The sequence below is a fragment of the Phalacrocorax aristotelis genome, chromosome 1, assembly GCF_949628215.1.
Source record: "Phalacrocorax aristotelis chromosome 1, bGulAri2.1, whole genome shotgun sequence".
Lineage (NCBI taxonomy): Eukaryota > Metazoa > Chordata > Aves > Suliformes > Phalacrocoracidae > Phalacrocorax > Phalacrocorax aristotelis.
The window spans coordinates 26651955-26672909 of NC_134276.1; the positions used below are offsets into that span (position 1 = coordinate 26651955).

General features: G+C 34.4%; 1 protein-coding gene across 7 annotated transcripts in view; it reads left to right on the forward strand.

Annotated features, from left to right (window-relative positions):
- Nucleotides 1-20955, forward strand: part of NBEA (neurobeachin) — a 507728-nt gene that overhangs the window by 229934 nt on the left and 256839 nt on the right. For all 7 annotated transcript variants that reach the window (XM_075085055.1, XM_075085072.1, XM_075085081.1 and 4 more), the window contains one exon: nt 10625-10686. In XM_075085055.1, coding sequence (XP_074941156.1) covers nt 10625-10686 — 62 coding nt within the window. The remainder of the gene's footprint in view (nt 1-10624; nt 10687-20955) is intronic.

Sequence of the window (20955 nt, forward strand, 5' to 3'; positions counted from 1 at the left end):
CCCTTCTTTGTCTTAATACCAGCCAGGTCAGATGTCCCTCTGTCTTCTTTCTTTCTGCAGCTATGGAAAATAATTTTCTTTCTTTCCCTTTTTTTTTTTTTTTTGTTTTTAATAAGTTTGCCTCCTACTACAAAAAGAATAATGAAATCTATTTAACATTATTTCAAGAAAATTATTTTTAAAAGATTCTTGAGAAAGATCTTAACACGTACAGGCACTACTGTAACATAGCCTGTAGGTGGACTCATCATATCAGGTATACAGCAGTGCTGCATGGTAACACTGGACTAAGTTGTACAATTTTTTCAGAGCAGCCACCTTTTTTCCCCCTTATTATTTTCTCCTCTACTGTCCAGGTCCAAAGAAAAACGAGGTGGTATGCCAAAAAGGTATTCAGTATCTACAGGATGTTCATGCTGTGACTGAAGCTCCCCACAGGCAGAGGTTCTCTGGTTCTTATTCCACTTAATTCATCATTCAGAACTCAGCAGGGGACTCTGCCTGATTTTGGACTTGAAACAGTTAGGCTGGTATTTGCCCCACTCTTTGTCCTCTAAAGGCTTAAGAATGGTATCAATCTACTTTATTGTCCCAGCAGTATTTTCCAGAAAACTACCTAACTGATAAACTATAGGGTGCAAATAACATCTTTGTATCAGATTTTGCCCTGAAAGACATGTTTCTCATGAGGCATATTCTAATAATCCTTTTCCATGTAGCCTGAGCTCTGTGTCCAGGTTCTTTACAAAACTAATCTCATTAGGGCTGGTCACAGTTTCTCCTTCTATATTCCTTAACTCTGTGTCTACTTATCACCTGTTCTTATGACCCAGACCAAAACCTTTCAGTGGCCAAGTTTAACAAAACTCCCTTACTTGTCCTGATGATTTAAATAAGTTCTACAGTTCATCCTATTGGATATGGATGTGCTTGTTTCCATGCCTTCAAGGCATAAACAAAGAATATTCCACAAAAACTCTTGAATCAATTACCTAGAGAAACTACTACAGTTGATTCTTAAAAATATACCTATTTTTAGAGACCTTTGGTTTTGATCTAAAAAAATGTTACCGATAGCATAAACATTAATGAACCATCAAGGTTGATTTATCTAGACGTTAACAGACTGCCTGCAGACCTGGGATCATTTTTGAAAGGACTAAGAGAATATATCTTTACTGTGCTCAGTCTAACTCTATGGTAAAATGTACCTTCCTCCAAAAAAACAAACCTGCTAAACATATATTGCCTTACATCATGTCTTATTTTTGTCTGTTGGTACGTGGAACTTTATGATCCAAATTTTTATACTAATAGTGATGTTGTCTGTGGAGATTTTCTTGCAGTGGGAAACCCTCATGCTGAAAGAACTTGTCAGACAACAGAGACAGTTGTGATATGTCAAATTAAGATGGCAAAGTGATGTCAAAGCAGGTCTAGGGAGAGCCCATAACAATGTTACTGTCAAGTAAATAAAGAAAACCGAAACACAAGAAGTACAAGTTATTTCAAGAGATCTATGACTGTGGTACAGTTCTGTGTTTTGAGATACACTGTTTTAGAATGATTACCATTTGTCAGTAGGGCTTCAGGATAGGAGGAAAATCTGATGGCTGCCAGCTAAGGTCGGCAAAGTTCAGTGTGGAAATGGAGATTTATTTTTTTTCCTTGTTATCAAATTCTCAGAAAACAACTACCATCTAAATGAAATGTTATTTCACCAACAGTCTGCTCAACTAGATACAAAAACTAGCTGGTGTGCTATGCCACTCAGGAGATCACACCTAGTTAAAATAATGGTCATCTTGGCCTTAGAAATTTAGGAAGCTGCATAAGTTCTGTGAGGTTTTGTTGTACTTCCTATTCGTAGCTGCACTGGTTCACTCACTGATCTCTCAGTATGGCCCCAAGGTGGCCAAAGAGAATAAATATAAGGAAGTAAGAAGCACCAGTAAAAAGTTAGTGGTTTTACTGCTGTGCAGCCTATCCTTTTCTCTTTTTCCTTTTTCTTCATTCACCACACACACATTTCAGTTGTGTCATGCTATGATGATAATATTCCCCTTAATATAGGAAAGAATTTTACAAAGAACTAGAAGGAGTAGTAGAAAGAAGGAAGCAAAAGGCAATTCCTATGTCTAAAAAAAAGAGGAGAGAAAAAAAAAGAAAAAGTAAGTACAGAAAATAGGGCATCAAATAGGAATAAGTTATAGACTGAAGCTAAGGAGTAGTTGATAAATTTCAGGAAAAACGTAAAGCCTTATACATATGGAAAAAATAACATTGAGCAATAGATTTGAATTATATTACTTGTTGCATTTTCAGGAAGAGCATGATATTCTAGAGGATCATACTTACAATCCATATTGCCCAGAATGTCAGCTTTTTTGACAGCTTTAGAAAGGATTGGAAGAGGATTTTGAGATTAAGAGAAAGCATCGTAGGTGTAGCGAAGGTATAAACATTTGCTTCTGTTAGTGAGTTAGTGAGAAATTAATGTTCTGATTTCTGCTTGTACACTTCTTTGAAAATAATTCACTGTTGAGGCAATTATTCTGGTATGTATCTGAGAGAATGTGAAGGACTGAGAAAAAAGAAGAATGAGGGGTATATGTTTCTTCATTTAAATTAGAAAACTGTGATGGGTCAGTGGAACATAAAATCTCAGAATATTTGCTTTTTTTCCCAGCTGTGTTGAATATGTGGCAACTTCTTTGGTATTGGCTGTTTTCATTTAGTAATTTTTCTACAGATTCAATCACTAAAATAGTAACTTGATCAGGAAAGGAATAGCATCTTGAAAAAATATCACATGACAAAACCTGAAAAATATTTTAACTTTTCACATTCAAAATTAATTTTTAAATGGCTTTTTTCCATTAATTTTGTTCTTACTCCATCCACTGACATAAAATATCCATGGCAGCAGCTGTGGCAAAAATTTAGCCACAACTTTGAGCCACTTTGGTAATATCATAGGATAAAGGGGGAAATCAGAAGACTTTCAGGATCATATTTTAAATTTCACAGGGACTGCTGGGTGTTTGCAAAAAAATGGGAATAGTTTTCACTGAGATTCTAGATAAATAAAAGGTTTGGATTTTCCAGAACCTCTGTCTAAGTGTAGTTTGTTTTTTAGTTCTTCCAGGCTTCTGCCAAAATAAAATGTTTATAAGTTACTCAAGTCTAACTGAAACTGAAGTAGACTTCAACAGAAAAGCAATACTTCAATTTTGTAGACATTTTCAAGATTAGAGGTGTTTTAATTTGATCAACTGCAGTGCAGTGTGATCCCTGGTTTGGCTGGTTTGACCCATTGTCTAGAAGGGTAGTTTAGAAGAGAAGGAAACACATTTCATTTCCAAGTTAAATTCTAGTACATTATAAGTATCATATTGTTCCAAAAATAAACCTGCTTCACTTAAATTTATCAGACAATTTTATTCTTATAATTAATATTTGTGTTGTATCCTTTATATGAAAAGAATAATTTTGTGTTATTAATGCTAATTAGAACAATTTCTCAGTTGATACATGAGGGATTGATATAAATTTTAGATCTGTCTTGGTATAGCAATTAGATAAGCATGTTAGTTCACTACATCACAACAGATGTTTGGAAATAGATCCATTCAAAGAGATACTGTCTTAAGAGAAGGACAGAGAAACACAAATGCATATATTGAGTAAATCCCGATGGACCGTTGGCCAAGGAAAAAATTAACACAGGCACTAAATGAAAAACTAGATCATCTTCATGGATCCATAGATCATGGAAGATCTTCAGTGAGATATTGAACTGAACAGTGGTAGCGGATTTTATTTTATACATTAAGCGATCTCCTCATTTGATGAATGAGAATTTGTTCATCCCATTAACACGAATGGAAAACTGACAAAAATTCCATACGTTGGTATGAGGCTAGACTTCTCAGAGTAATGTGGCACCACCATCAGTTTTGTCAATATCATTACAGCTCATGGGATCACAGTATGAAAGTCTGTAATTTTAAAAAGTAAATCATGTATACATTGTAATAAATTCCCTCTCTGTGGGTATGCTCTCAAGGGTTTTTGCCATTCTGTGATTCCATCTGGATATTTTGTAGTCCTCATTTAGATTCCTTTTTAGTAACTGCAGTGGTGAAGAAGTATAGGGTTTTTTACTTCAATAAAATAATTCAAGAAACTGTTACATAGCATTCTTATTCTTTAAAATATTATCCTAATATTAAGGTCTGTTTTATTTTACAAATTTGACTAAAAGGTCCAAACCATTTGAGTTGGGTCTGAACAGATTAAAATCTATTGTTTATGTTGACCTGTCAGTGTTTGAGGTATTTATTTTAAGATATGAGTTCTAAAGATTTCTGATTATATTCTGAAGTTATTTCATTTTAAAACCTGGATGATACCTTTTCCTAGATCGCTGGGTACCAGATATAAAGAATATTACCTGTGTTGGGCAGTGTCTTTCGCCATAACAAAAATATCTTACAATAAGTATAACTGTCTTGATCAACTACAAAGGCACTGAATCAAATCCACATTCATCATGTTTTTCTGTGTCACTCTTTTGCTCTGTAAAGGAGATCTATACATACAAAGGATGGTCTGGAGTACTAATACAGCCATCCTTCATGGTCCCTAGAGTTGGTGGTAACGTTGTGTTCTGCCAGTCACGGCTGCTGAAGGGAATTGTTAAATCCATAACCCTGACTTTGTTATTTTAGTGAGTATATGTTCTTTGGAATAGCGTTTCCTTTCATCTAGTAAATGTGCAGCTGAAATTATTTTGCAACATGGCTGTGATTTCCATCTGCAGGCTTTCTACAATTCCTGAATATTTGCCAGCCTTTGCTTTTCATAAATTAAGACCATTAGTGTAATTTAAATGTCTACAAAATATGTGACATATGTATGGTTCAAAAACCAATTTTGCGTGTAATCTTGCAAAACATTACATTCTGTTTAATACACATCTTGTTGGGTTTTTTTCTCTAATAATGCTTTGCTTGGAATAAGAACACCTGTCATTTCAGTTAATAGTTTTACATACTTAGCATTTACTTTCAAACTTTTCACCTATCTTTAACATTCCATCCATGTTATCTCTTTTTAGTTCCTTAGTGAACTCACCAGCAACTTATAATTGATGAAAACCGTCAATTTGAATCTAGGTTTCTCTGATTGACAACATATGGCAGAAAGGGAATAATGAAGATTTAGACTATCCAAGTAATTTTAGTTAATGGTCAAAAAAGAAATCCTAATTTTATTTCTTTGATTCTAAGTTGGACTTAGCAAAATATTTCAGGTAAACATTTGCCATAAGATTTTGCTGGGAAAAGGTACATTTTGCAAAAACAAACTTGAAGGAAAACTTGCATTTACAACCCAAATACCACCATTACTTTTTTCCTACTACTGTCAGCCAAAACATGCTTTAGTTTCTGTCACCAGCACGAACTATCGTTCAAAATTTGTTGTGCCATTCCTAACAAATGTTGAACAGAGTATAAAGGAATGGTCTATCAGAAATGGAGACACAACTTGTGAGTGGTAACTACCAGTGGAAAATTCCTACTCTGTCTCTTGGCACCAAAGTCAGTGAGGATTATGGGAAGAGATAGCATGGTATAAGTTACCAGTAGTTATAGAGAACAATTTGAAACATTACAGTTTTGTTTAAAGTACATGGAAGACACTATCAGTGGGAAATAGAAAATAGCTGACCTTACAAAAATACAACTTAAAAAGGAGAATTCTAGTATTTTCTGATTTTTTTTGCCTAGTTTTAGGACCTTATGCTCATTTCTAAGTACATTTTGTACACTTTTCATATGTTAATAAAATAATGCATATAATAGCATGTCTTTTTTTTTTCTTTTGTCAGAAGCATTCTTTTCTATACAAAGCTCCTGTAACTTTGATGACATTCTGTACAGGAGTAATAAAGGCCAAGTCTTTCCTGTGAACTAGGTCAAATGGATTAAAGTTTCTTGAGCTTTTTATTTAGCCATACCTGAGACTTTCAGATAAGTAGAAGCTATAATTGAGTGAAAGAATTCTGCAGGCTCTAAAGTGTAGTTAATTGCATCTTTTTTCCTAAGTTCAACATAAGATATCAAAACATTTAACTTTTGTTTTTGGTAATATTACAATTGATTCCAGCTCCAATAAGGTTTTAGGTTGACACAAAGTAAAATCATTGAAAGAAAATGCAGGCAAACCTTGATAAAGACCAGATGAAATTGTGGTGGTATTCAGTTAGACTCATACACACATTGTATTAATAATAATAAAAAGAAGTTCAAAACCGTGATCTTATTTCATAAGGGTTTTTTTAAAATTGATTTTATCAGCCTACATTAGATTTCTTCAAAATAGAAATTCACACTGACTAGTTCAGCATGGTGACTTCGAGGTTTTGAACCCATGACTTCATTAATGCCACAGGCATGACTAAAACAGTATAGTTGAAGTGCATCTTTTTTTAGACATTAATAAGTCATAGTGAAAAGAAATAATTAGCATATCTTCGGGCCAACAGAAGAACATTGAAAAAGAAGTCAAGCAAACCAGAGCATTTCAAGATAATTGCCAGGCATACATCATTATTCCAGATTAGCTAAGGTCACGCACTTGATGCTCCCAGTTTTTGCATCCATATATGTGGTCATTGTTGCCATCAAACTGCTGGATTTTGATGGCTATATTCAATGGACTTAAGAATAGACCATGAAGAAAAGTACTAAAATCAGCAAATATAAAAAGCACATACTCCATTCAGTTAATCAATGACCTTTTTAACCTTGCTGTATGCAGGAAATATCCACTTGTATTTTAGTAATTACATTAGCTTCCCTAATGGCATTTGATACAAATGGTATAGGAAGAACTTATCTGCAGCTGAAGAATGCAGGCAACAGTTTTAGTTTGAATTGCAAATACTTTTTCTCATTGGAGTTAAGTGGGGAGAACTGAAAATAAATTTGTGTCCTCTCCTCAGTCGGAGAAGCCATTATTTTTCAAAGCTTGTTATCATTTTTTTTTCTCATTATGTTAAAGCTAATAACATTTTGCACACTCTAAAAATCTCTGTGAAATCATGCAAAACTGTAAAGAGGAAGAATAAACTCAGTTGTTAGTACATTTGGGGCTTAAGAAATTTATCTTTATTTCAATTCATGCTACAAATTCTATTTTTGATTTTGTGGAGATACCTCAACCAGTTTGTGCCTTCTCCTCTGTCTATAAAATGGGAGAACAACATTTTCTTCCTCCTTTATCTTTTTTGTCTGTTAGAATATATACTGTCTGCTGAAAGAAATTATTTTAGTGTCTGTACCAAGCAAAAAGCAGTGACGCAATTCACACAAACTGGACTTCCTGGAACAGAGGATCACACAAATTTAAAAATCAAAAGATTATTAAAATGATCTCTTTTCTGGTCTGTGTAGGATAAGTTCAGCAGGACAGGGATGATGATTCTTCCTTAACTTCTGCAGCTTTTGATTATGTGTGTTCTTCATAAACCAGAGGTTGCATTCTGACATTTTTTCCTAAAAGGCCAAAATGGATCTGTCCTCCATTAGGTCTGATCTGTTTTTATCTCTACTATTGACTCCATAACAGCTCTGACAGTAAACTCTGAAGATTAATTGTGTTTTGCATAACAGGAAGAAAATCTTTATTTATTTCAAACCTGTCTTGCCTAATCAGGAATAAGTGAAAATGGGGAGAAGCACAAGGGACACAGAAATAGAGCCCTTGGCAGATAAGAAAGAGGAAATGGAGCATATAATGGAGGGCATACACTTTCCCTTCTATGATTTGAGTGGAAGGAATCCCTGAAGTGGGAGTAGGAGGCTGATAAGCAAGAAACTTAAAATGTGAAATGGTGGCCCTGCTATGAATGTTTCACGTTTCAGTATTCTGTTTTACTTCAAGGGGTATGTGGTATGAATACTGAAAAGCGAATAGAAAGTATTTCTGGTTTTGCTTCCTTCTTCCTACCCATCAAGATACATGGGATTCCCCATTTTCTATTATGGCTACTGCTGGTTTTGCTTATTTAAAACTAGTGCTGCACACTCAATTTCTACTGTAGACTGAGCTCTCTGCAGAGGGTATTCCTGCATCCATCTTTGACACCGTGAGCTTCTTTTATGAGGCTTTCCTATCTCCCTCTGTATTTTCATGTGTGAAAACTGCTACAGTCTCTAAGATGGTTGTTTCTTTTTGACGGGAAAACCAGCCTCTTAGAACAAGTTTTGAATGCTGCTGGTTAAGAGAGGTGTTAATGGCTATTATCAATGGTTGTTTTATCAGCAGGCAACTACAGAGCTGGTTACAACTCATGGGTGTGCTGATGTGCTAACCAGATGTCAGTTCTGTATCCTCGTTCTTAATATCACCAAAATCAGTTTGATTCTCCTTTCCAATGCTAGAATGGTACACCCAAGCTTCCAGTTGATTAGATGTGATATACAAAAAGTTATCAAGTGATGTCCATACAAATAGAAAAAATAAATCCGTTTTAGATCAGATGATCATTTTACTCAAGCCCATAGAATCATCAGGCTTTAAAAAATTATAGTATATGAAAATGCGTATTATTGTAAACAGAAAATTTTGCACTAAGGTAATTATCACTTCCTTCAAACAGAGACTGCTGTTTTATTATATATACAGCCTTTGTGTCATTAAGACTCATCATTGTTATCTGGATGATAATCGTGAGTACTTATCCCAGCCTTGTGCCATTTTAGGCATGTTTATTTTGATCCACGCTCCAAACTTTCTTTCAAATCATTTGAAGTTGCACAGGTGGCATAAGTATCACCAACTGGCTTCAAAAGTTAAAAACTTCTAATTTAATAGTTAAGCCAGGAAATATTCATTGTGTGTTTGTCTTAAAAGTATATAATTTGCTTTGTGTTTTCCACTCTTTTTGGAAACCTGGTGAAGATGCAGAGAAATTAACACTGATGCATAAACTTTTGTTATAGAATTAGTTTAGTTTATTTTTGCATAACTGTGTATGTTGGAGATATTTGTTCTTTTGTTGTAAAATCAGCAGGTAAAGAATGTACAAATTTAAAAGACTGTAGCATGGGAATATGTTTCTAAGAGCATTATTTTGACTCAAACATGTTTTAATACACCTGAGGTCTGATTTTGAAAGAAGATAAGTGAACGTGTGACAGAAAAGAAATTTTTTTGCTAGTTTTACTGAGTATGAGGTGGATTCATAATAAACCAGAGGACATTCTATGATAAAATATTTGATATGCCTGTGCTACCTGCATTGGCTTAACTGTAGAATTCGGTCTTCTGTTTGGATTTTCTTTGTCAGCTTTCAAACAGTGGAGGTAGCCTGCAGGTGATAAGTATCCCATTAATCTTTCTGATCCTCTAACACTTGAGCATGAGAATAACTGATCAATTACAGCAATTGTCTCCCTAAATGAGCTTTGCACATCTGCCTCTTATTTAATTAGTTAACTGTCTGCCCATATATCTGATAGAATGGAATCCTAGTGGCTTCTTACAGCTTGTTCTGTGTTACTCTACAATAAGGATGGGGTTGTTAGCAAAATGGGCACAAAAGGGTATTTATCCACTACCCGCAATAAATATACGTGCTATTGTGTAGGAGTGCTTTTGTCTCTAATCGCTGTTTGTAGAAACCTACTTAAAGCACATCAGTTTGCTTTCCAGCTTCCTATTTAGTCCTTAGTTGTAAGCTTTATATTTGTGTATTTGTCATTTTTATAACACAGCTAAAGTGTTTCCGTGCCCTAAACTAACTTATCAATGTGTTGCCTGTATGATTTTAGATAACAGAAGCTACCATACATAGATAACATTAGAATTGTAATTTCCTCCATGTCTCTTTGCAATGCATCTTTTAAATACTTATTCCCTCAGAAAATAAATTGGCATTTCCAAAGCTGCAAAGAAGTATTTACAATAGTGGCAATGTTATTAGGTATTAATTATTCAAATTAAGTACAAAAAAATTAGTAACAACAACACAGCATAATTCAAAGGCTTTTTTAAGAAACATGGACTACAAACCATTGGTTATAATTTTAATAAAAATAAGATTTCACATTAATGCCTTTTTCATTACTACCGAAGCTTTCAATTATCAGAAAATCAATTACCAGGGGAAAATTAAAATAATTTCTAAGCAGAGGCCTTATTCTCTACCTGTTAATATCTGATCAGGTTATTCTTAAGAATTTAAAGGATTTAGTTTTTAAAGATTGTTTTCTTATGTTATCATATAATAAATCGCTTTGGATGATATAGATCCGTATGTATGTATTTATTTATTTAAATGGTGAGCAGAGCTAAATGCCAAAAATACTTAATTAAAAAACATTCTATCCTGAACCTAGTGTAGATTATTCCAGGTGATGCTTTGATGCTTTCTGTTCATTTAAGTATGTTTGAATCTGAAATTGTCAGATAATTCTGCTTGAACCTTGTTTCAGTGAATTTGAGTGATAAAAATGTACAGCACAGATATTTTATGGAATTTCTGAAACCATGGAGCATAATACCTAAATATCACCACTCTTCTAAATTCATTTTTGACTATTTATTGCAGGTCTGGTTTGTATGAAGTCGAGTACTTCAGTGGTTGAACTTGTTATGCTGCTTTGTTCACAGGTAAGACATTATCTGGTTTTAATTGTATTAGTTTCTTTGCATAGTGCTGGATTACTGCCAGCCTAAGAACTATAGATTGCTCTTTGTTTTGTTCTTCCTTTTCAGTATAAGAAAATACAAATTCATCTTTTCTAATAGCATATAAATCGTAGATTTTTTTTTTAATACGTACCATAATGTCACTATATTCATAGGGCATACCATGTATATTTGCATTTGGTTTGAAAAGTGTATGGATGTAAATTATGCACTTTTTCTGTGCATGAACTCTCTTTCAAGCCAGTTCTTACTTGGAATATGTAAATAGGATACTGGTTTTGTAATTTTATGTTAAAATCTGTCTTTGTATTAGTAATTTTCTAAAACATTACTTTGTTGTGACTTTACTTTTGGTATACATGACATAACTTATTGCATCTTTTATATAGCTGCTTGTATATAAAAAGTAGAGGAACAAGGTTTAGGTAGTCCTCAGGAACTGGCAGAAGCAGAGTATCTCTCTTTAAAAATGCTGCGGTTATTTTTTTTTTCTTAGCATAGCAGTAATGGGATTCTCAGAAATCTGAAACAATTAACATTTTGAATTGCTTTCACAAGTAAAATATTCAAAACTAAAATAATTCCTCATACTGTTTGGATTGTTTACATCTCAATTTAATTTTTTTTTGTCAGAGTGTTATTGGCTAAATTAATATATAAAACCTTTTACTTTAAACTGCCAGTAATAGGTTACCAACAAACATTTTAGAATTTTGCTCATTTTGTAAAATATAAGGAAAATATAATGACTTAACAGATCCAAATAACTTCACAAGTTTTTACACTTCTCTAAAGACTTATTAACAGTGTTTCATTCACCAAGTTCCCCACAGATTTATAATACCAGTTAAACTCAAACCAAGTTAGTATATAAAATGGCCAGGTTAACTTGTTATACTATTACCAAGGAAAATTACTTTTTTATAGTTTTACTTGTGCATTCACTGCTTCACATTGAGAACATGCACAAAAAAATCTCTGAAAACAAATTAGTTTCTAGGGGTAATTGAAATGAAAATCCACTTTTGAGGAATCTATCTGAAAATAATTAACATTTACAACTGATTTTCAGGGAGGGGGTTGCAACTTACCTGCTGTTTGCCAGTCCTTATGTTGCATTTCTTCAAGCTTGTGTCATAAGGAAATCATTAAATCTTGTTTTCCTTTCCCCCCCCTCCTCTTCCTTCCCCCCCCCCACCCCCCTTTTAGCCAGGGTGGATATTGGTTAGGGAAAAGTAAAAGAAAAATACATCCCTGGCAGGAATCCTCAGTGGGTTTTGAACTTCAAACCTTCTCCAGCAGGGCACTTGAAAAATTTGTTACCTAATGGTGAAGTCCTGGGTTCCAGGAAAATTCCAAAAGATCCATTAAGGCTTTTGAGCCCTATGTTCATGTCATGCAACTTTTTTTTTTTTTTTTTTTTTTTTAGCAGCTTTTCAAACCTTTTATTGAAGGAAGGAGTAACTTACAGTCCTTTCTTCTCTAGCCTTTGGTTTTACTGCAGTTCTCAGGAATAAAATGGAATGTAGCATTAGGGTCTAGTGTCTTTGATGGCCTCATCATCTAATCATAGGTTTAACATTACTCATTTGCTGGCTCCAGGAATTCCTGCCATTAAGGGCCCTAGAGATGAAACTTTGCCTCAAATATTGATTGAAAGGAAGAGAGAGAAATTTAAGCTCTTTCTGCAATGCTTTTTCTTTAGACATCTCAGTAAAGCTATATAACAAATGCAGCTAAATCAATTTGTTATTTTTATGACTATCATACATGTGGTTTATTATTTCATAATATTTGCATTTTAAAAATCAGCTTCATTTTATACCTGAAGTAATGTGAAGAGCCTAATAATTTTCAAATTTTGAACATGTATTCATTTTCTTCAGTGTTTGCTTGGGAGAGCTGCTTTTCCATGATCTGAGTACTTGGGGAAATAGTAAGCTTTTAGTTTTCATACCCTACCTGATACTTCAGGGTTGTTTCCTTATCTTCTAAATAAGGAAGACTTTGTGTCCTGATGTCCATTTATTATGAAGTACTTCAGAAGCTACTGCTGTAACGTTTGGTGGTGGTGATAAATGTTTCTACAGGAATTAGTCAACAGGGGGCTGTAGTGGTGCAAATTGCATTCTCCTCCCCTCACCTTCCTAACTCCAGAAGTATTGCTTCTGTAAATTGCATCTGCACAGAATATTGTATTTAATCCTGTAGGTGTACTAAACAATCAGGTCGGTAGTTCTATTCATCTGCAGGAAGAAAAATAGTAATTTTTTTCTATTTACATTTTAAAACTGTCAAAAGAAAACATGAGGTAAATGCTATAAAAATACTGATCCACAAGATGGCTAGAAGAAGAGAATGGCAGACAGACAAATATAAAAATCCAGCCTGTAGCTAACAGAAATTGGAATTGGGAGTTTAGGAGATGTTCTCTGCAGCAAATGAGGTTAACTCATCTCTCAAAAAAAAGCAGATAGTGCTACCTGAGCTTTTCCACATGACACATTGCGTATTATGGACTGGAAAGGCTATATAAAGTACTGCACTTTTCAATAATCCTGAAGTAACTAGGGCTTTTCTTTCTAACATGAGTAAATCCTTCATATTCAAATTGAATGATATTTTACAGATTATGCGGGGAAGTTTGAAATGTGTCACTCAAAAGATAGATGACTATTAAAAACCTTTGAAAAGTACAATTTTGTTTGCACAGAACAGAGTAACTTTAGACATTGAAAAGGAAGGGGAAATGCGAAGTTTGTTTTCCTTTCATTTGCTATAGCAAATTAGATGCTTTTATGCTCTTTATGTTGGAAATTCCATGTTAATGACTACAGATTAGCAAGGATGTCAGAATTTTTTTTCTTATCTGAGCTCCTGAATAAAATCAACATTGCCAGCGGCTCATGTCCAAGGTATGGTCTAAATTTACATGAAATATCACATTACAAATGTCTGAAGGTACATGTCATGGATAATTCAGTTCATATGGGCAGTCTTTTAGACTCTGAGGGATACGCAATCAAGCCTTTCCCTCAAAGGAATTTGGAGTTTCTGTGAAAAATACATTTTAAGTTTTACAGGAGCTCCTGTAGGGATAGTGCCTCATTTGTGGGTCTGGGGAAGAACAAAAAGTTCTACACTTTGTATTTTCAGAATCTCTCTGGTACTGTAAATTGCTTCCCTGCACCCATTTTATTTTTTTCCTAGCATTACATACTTCACTAGATTAAAATTTAGGTCAAGTTGAAGGCTTTATATTCTTTATTTCTTAAATTAAACCAAAAGCACACATCCAAGTACCTGAAATATATTTTTTTCTAGATAATTGATAATAAACATATAATGATTTTCACTTTTCAAAAAGCGGGCATTTTCATTTGGATTTAGTGTATTTTAACATAAAAATGGATGAAGATGTGTTATGTTTGACAAGATCTGTGCTCGATTAGCTGGCCTTTGTTCCCTTAGCATACCTGAGCATGTCATACCTGTATGCTGTTGGAGTGGCAGATTTCTTCAATAAGCCATGCAATTTTTTTTATAATTACATTAATTTTTGCAGTGTAGTTCCTTTTTACATCAGATTTAAGAGTTCAATTACTTTTTCCTTATTCTTTCTTTTTTTTTTTTTCCCCTAACCAAAATGCTACAATAGTTTCTAATTACTTCCAGATCTTTGACAAATTTTTCTCTTTGGGGATACAGCTTCTGCAGAAACTAAATGATGTTATCCCAAAGGAGTTTTATCTCTTGCCACTTATATTTTTATATATCTTATCTATTGACAGAGGAAATTAATTTTCTTCAACAGAACATACTGTCTTAGTATTTAAGACATCTTGCTGCTTGACCTGTTTAAAAATATAACTATTATAATGGATAAATGGTTACTTTAGGGAAAAAAAAAAAGTTATGTGATTTGTGATTGTAGAATACATGTAGAATATCTGACAAATTTCAGGGGTTTTTTGTTTTCAATATGTCATTCATTCTGTTGATTTCCCCTCCCACCATGTTGGAAGTTTGATCAAGATTGTAATTCAGGAGCCTCCAAAGGAAATATCAAAGCTAGAATTAAAATAATCTGCTTCTGAATCACTATGTTGAGCAAAATTATTTCTTTTAGATGCTATCCCTTGTAAACAGGCTTTTATGAGAAAAACTGTATGAGGAGTGAGGAAAAAGATATACATAACCAAGAAATGCTTTACTTAAAACTGGCAATTAAAGCCTGTTAGGAGATTCTTAAGTAAATGATAACACATGGTCCCACTTGTAATTAGGCTATAAGTAGATTCTGTAAATTGTTTGCTTTTATGAAAAACTATAGAACTTAAAGTGCCTTAAATAAAGCAAACTATACCAGGATTATATCCATAACTTGACAAACTCTAGTATGTAACTAATGGGTAAATCGAGCTTTGGCTAAGCCTTTCAAACTTTGGTTAACAGTGTGAGCCTCATAAATGAGTTGTGTCTGTCCACATTGTCTTATCTATTAACCTGGAAACTTTGAAGTGCTTGGGCTGAATCCAGTCTGTCTCTCCATATCATAGTCAGCCACTCAGTACATACTTAATCAAAAAAGATCTGTGAAGGGTCTGCTCCCATGCAGCACAGTCCATAAAACACTTTCCAGTGTTTTGACACATGTAAAACAGTAGTTGTATACTGCTATATATACTATAGCAATCAAAACTTTAAAGAGGCAAAATGGGGCAGAAGGCAGGAGAGGGGAAGGTGAATGAGTACATTGCCTGTTGTCCTAAGTGGTAAGAAAAAAATTTAAACAATACCAAGAAATTAATCCAATTCCAAGGAGAGGTGGAAAAACAAACACACACCACCACCCACCACACCACCACCCAAAAAAAAAATGTCTTGCCAGTGCAAATTTGAAGGAAATTCTCACTAAGTAAATTTGGTGATAGGTTTAGCTTCCTAGGATATAGGAAGACCTATCAACCAGGCACTAGAGAGATTTCAGTACACGCTAGCACATCTAAATGTGCATTCTGCCTCCAAGTATGTGATAGCTCTTGGGCTTCAGAAACTGGCAGCTGTCCAACACAGAAACCAAGCAGAAAAAAGAAATCCTTTTCTGGTCCCTACAGCTGACCAGAGGAGGCCCTGAAATGTGGGATTCATGTAATAGAAACACAATCTATGCTTCCTGGTGCTAAACATACTCTATTCAAGGCTTTCTAGAGAAGTTCAAGTAAGAATTCTCCAGCTCTGCTGTACAGGGCCTTATTACCAAGCACCATCCTCACAGGTATCTTACCAGACTATCTGTCTATTTTAAATTTTAATATTATACATTATTAGAAACCTTTTGATTTTCATTATAGATTTCTTTATAATAATTTTGTATGTATTTACTCCTGTTGTCAGTATTAGTTTCAACTTTAATTATGCTTATTGGTCCTTATTTATTTCCTCCAAAGGTATTCCTAGAGTTCTCATACCCCTTAATTTTTGTTTGATAAGTGATACCTCTTTCAGGGTAACTGTGATAGTAGCACACTAACAGAAGTGTTTCCTAGTTGTCTTTTTGACACCGACTGCAGTAGGAAGACTGAAGAGAAGTTAAATAATGACTTCTCTTAAATTTAAAGAGCAATGAAGCTGGGACTTTATTTAGGAAATTAAGTCTGATATAACTTCGATGGCGAAATGAAGGTTGTTTATGCAAATTCTTATGGAGGTGTAATTTTTTAATCTTTCTTTTCCTAATCATGAAACAAGTCGGAAATTTTACCTTTGGCTGTGTTTTCCCGTTTGTCCTGTTAGTTTATCCACTGTCTCTGTATTTGTACCAGTGCAACTAGTAGGAGACAATGCTGCATATCTTATCACTGCAAAAGTCTGAATTAAAATCTGATGCAGAAGGGAAGGATACATAGAAACACACATGCATACAGAAACTCATTGTTTCAATACATTTTTCCAGCATATCTTGAAAACAGTTATCCTAACAGAGTTCTGGATCTGCTACACTGCTTCTGTCCTGCAGCTTCTTCGCTGCTAACACCACTTCTGTAGCAGTGCTGGTATTCATAAGACGCAAACACATCTGAAAACTGTTCAGTCATTTGTTTCCTTGTTTAGTCGGTTAAGCTGGTTGAGACCCTGGTTCAAAAACCACTGGAGCTACTCAAAGAAAAGGGTTCAGGATTTCAAATCAGGGAGAAAAGAGAAGAGAAAAAATGTCATTTGTGTTTTGATGGCAGTAAGCTGTAAATTCAGATCTCTGCATCTAATGGAATCATACTCTTAGGCTGCAGTTTCAATGTTCAGCTCAGACTTCTTTCTGGGCCAAATCACATTGGCAGAGGTATCATGTCTTCTCCATGTTCCTGCTCGCTCCCTTTCACCAATACATGCAGTAGTGGAAACAGTCACATTAAAATAAAAAGTAACTCTGGATAAAATAGTAATTTTTAACAGGTTATATATACTTCCTGAGTAGCCATGAGAGCAATAGCTCATAGCAGTTGGCAGGTAGGATGGCTGAGGTTGTAGGAACAAACGGCTGCCCCTGTGGCAGTCAAGAAAAAAGACAGGAATTTTGACATTTATTGGGACAGAAGTAAGTTACAACCAAAAAAATCCCACAGATTGACATACACTGGACAAAGCACTAGAAAGGTGTATGAAAATGTCAGTCACATAGCTCCAAACCGGGGGTTTGTAACTTCACTTTTTATCTCTCAAATTTTAGACTCTAAGTTCAATAAATAAAGTGTTTGTAGATGAAGTGAGTACTTTCTCTAATATTGTCATCTTATTTGGGCTATATAAATGTCCACCAAGAGAGAAACAACATTTCTTCCCTGTCCTTATCCATTATCAGATATGTTACAGCCTAAACATGCACTTATGTTCTGGTGTTGATTTGGGCCTCTTCATAATCCAGAACACGGCCTATACACAAATAGGCTGTCATACACACTTAGTGTAATTTCCAAAATGAAAAATGACCTCCAGTATAAGCTACAGGGGAAGTAGAAAACTTTTTCCTTTATATTGTTTTGCTCTAGAAGTAAAGTGGTTTGCTGGGGGGTGCTGGTGTGGTGTGGTTATTCCCCACCCTCCCTCCTGCCCTGCCCCCAGCCCCGTTTCTCACTTGCTTTATAGAATTTTGGAAGTTTTCCAAAAGATGATAATTTTGCATTATCTTATTTTATTTTTTTTTTACGCTAAAGGGACGTCAGAGAATTTTCTTGCATTAATTCCTTGTCCATGTGTGGAATGTCTTCCAACCCAATCTCCCTCTTCATCTCTTGGCCATCTGCTTCTGATAATGTAACTTTCAAATAGAAACCATCAATGTATTCTTTCCTACTTGTTGGGCAATTTTACTTGCTTATTCTGTGAGATGTCCTTCCAAATTCCCATACACTCAGAAAACTGCTTCTGTGTTTTGCCTTCAGTAATAAGACAAATCTCTTCTTCAATATCTTACACCAGAGTTATCAAAGAACTTCTGGTCCTTTCTTTTCCCTGTCCTTGTCAGAGTATTTTTGTCAAAAAAAATGTCTATTACATTCATTGCACGTCCGTGAGACGTGGATCTGAACCTCCTCTAGATTCATGGCAAAACAGGCAGGATCAGAAAACTGTAAGAATTATTTTCCCGTATCCTGATGTGGCAAGGTGCCTTCTCTGTTAAGTTGCCTGCAATTGAGAAGGATCTTAGATCAGAGGAAAAGACCAAGAAAGTCAGAAAGGGTCAGCTAGTATTTCTTAAAGGACTGAGAAAGGGTGCAAAAGCTCATTATTGGAGGCCATCATTATTAATAAATATAACATAGTTTGGGGGTGTTTCATATTATATATATTATGGACCCAATGTAAGGAGTAGTTTTCTGTTCATCAGAAAGTCTTCCCTTTAATTGTGGGTTTTGCAAGACTTCAAATTAGTTATGCATCTCTAACGTCAAAGATTGGTTGAGTAATAAGTGGACTAGCTTTTAGGATTAATAGCTATATGTATCAACAGTGTTGTTAGTATCATTTTAGTGTCTCTTAAATGAAGAGCTGTTTTTCCAGGCAGGAAGGAAGCTCTAGAAGTTACAGAGATGCATGTATCTTTTATCACATATCTTCTGTCTGCATTAGAAGACATGCAGAATTTCAACAAGGTGATTAACATTAATATTGTATCATCTAAATAAATTTGGCCATTTCCCTAGTGTTGTTGGATAATGTAAATGTTTTTGCAATTGTGGATTTTTTTTTTCTTCTAAGATACCAGTGAAATGTTCCTCTGGGAATAGTTGACGACTTCTCCAAGATAAACTGAGCAATTTCCTCAGGTGATCAGAAGGGCGATGTGTGTTTCCAAGAACGCGAAAAATTAGCTCCAAGTCAAGAAAGGAAAGATGAGGTTTTAGTCTGGTGAAAGTGAAATCTGAAACTTCCTATTACCTTCCTATTACCTTTGCTGCATTGTTAAAGAGAAATTCATATAAATAGTGTTGTGAAAGTTTCACATTCTTTTCCCTTCTGTGATTTGGCCAGAAGCCCAGTGTATTCCAATACTTGCAGATTTGTCTTCCAGGAGGATGTCGTCAGTCATTCTGCAACTTCCTTATTGTGGGAAATAGGCGCTTTTAAAATGGATGACCTCTCATAAAATCCTAAAATTTATCCCAAATTTACTTGAAAGAGTAGACAAAAAATACATTTTATTTATCATCTATCAGCCGTGTACATGTGAGTGTGAGAGGATAAAAGCAGTAAAATTAGAATTCTTAGATCTGATTCTCATTCCAAACAGTAATGGAAGGTTTTAAGACTCCAATATCTTTAGCTCAATTCTTCTAGGAATGGTAGGGACAGTCAGTCTTATGATCTTTAAAACTTCATAATCTTCTGAAAAATTTATGAGCAATCTGATCAAAAATTTATGAGGCTGTATCCTGAAATCAGTTAGTTTTTCTGTTTTTACCTACTTCTAATGGACATGTTTTTCTGCCATAAAGAAACATGTCCTTCAGTCTTGTAACATTTCCTTTGAATCTTTCCTCTGAAATGAAGTAAAGCAAGTTATTGGTGATTTTAGAAGGTAACTTCACAACATGGAGTTCAAACCCAAGGTAAATCACATGCATGTTGTGAATTGCAAACACATTTTTATAAAATTTTCCCTTCCTTATCCTGATAAAAGGTAACACCTGTTCAGCTCTGTACAAGACTTTTCTCCAAACATGTTCAAGGGTCCAGAAGGAAGAGTCAGTATAATAGATTTTCATCTGTCTCAAGAAGTTATGATTATAATACAGTAATTGAAAAATTGAGGTATTAGCTGAGATATTAATACCTTAGACTTAAAAATTAAATAAATATTCAATATGACAAAAAGAAAAAAAAACTCAGATTAGTTTAAGACATGGAGAAGACAGAGTTCCAAAGAAGCTACAACTGATAGAGACAGTGGCACCTGTAGTGGAAGAAGAATTGTAGGGTGCTTACTAAATCAGTTATCTGTCCATTCAGTAACTGCAGTTTGCTGAGAAACTTGTCATTTGTGACACAATTTTAGGCTTCCTTGCAGAAATCTGAAAGGGTGAGAGTTCTTATGTAAATTATGAAAACTCTGAGAATAGCTATTCCTTTTTTTTGTAAAGATATTATGTCAGATTTATTATTTAATACTAGCACAAGATTTTTTGTAAGAAATTTTCTCATAATCATGAATAAAAATTTTAAAATTATTGTAAGAAAAGGTTGGTTTGGAAACAAGTATAATATAAACTAAAAAAAAGTCCTTTAGCATGCCAAGGCTAGTTGTTCCTTTTTTGCTCCTTCACTATTTGTTTTTTTACCTGTGCAAATTTTCTGGTATCGATTTAACATGTTGCTAAATTTGTTAATGCTGTTGAGCCTTTTTTTTGTTTGTTTGTTAGTGTACTGGGATTGGAGAATTTTAAAGAAATAGGACTAGGAAAATGTGCTCAAAAGTAAAAATTGTAAGAATATCAGAGAGTAACAAAATGCACGTCATTATTTGAAAAAAAAAAAACCAACAAACCCTGAATTTCAACTAATATCTGTACTGTGTTACAGTTCATTCTTTAGAAGTTTTAGCCTTTTACTCTCATCCCAATTTTATTCATCTGCTGTCTTCCTCTGCATGAACAGTTCCGTAACAGTATTCAGTCTGAACCTTATGTCAGGGAGCCTGTGCTGATGTTTTCTGGATGCAGTGATGCTTTTCAA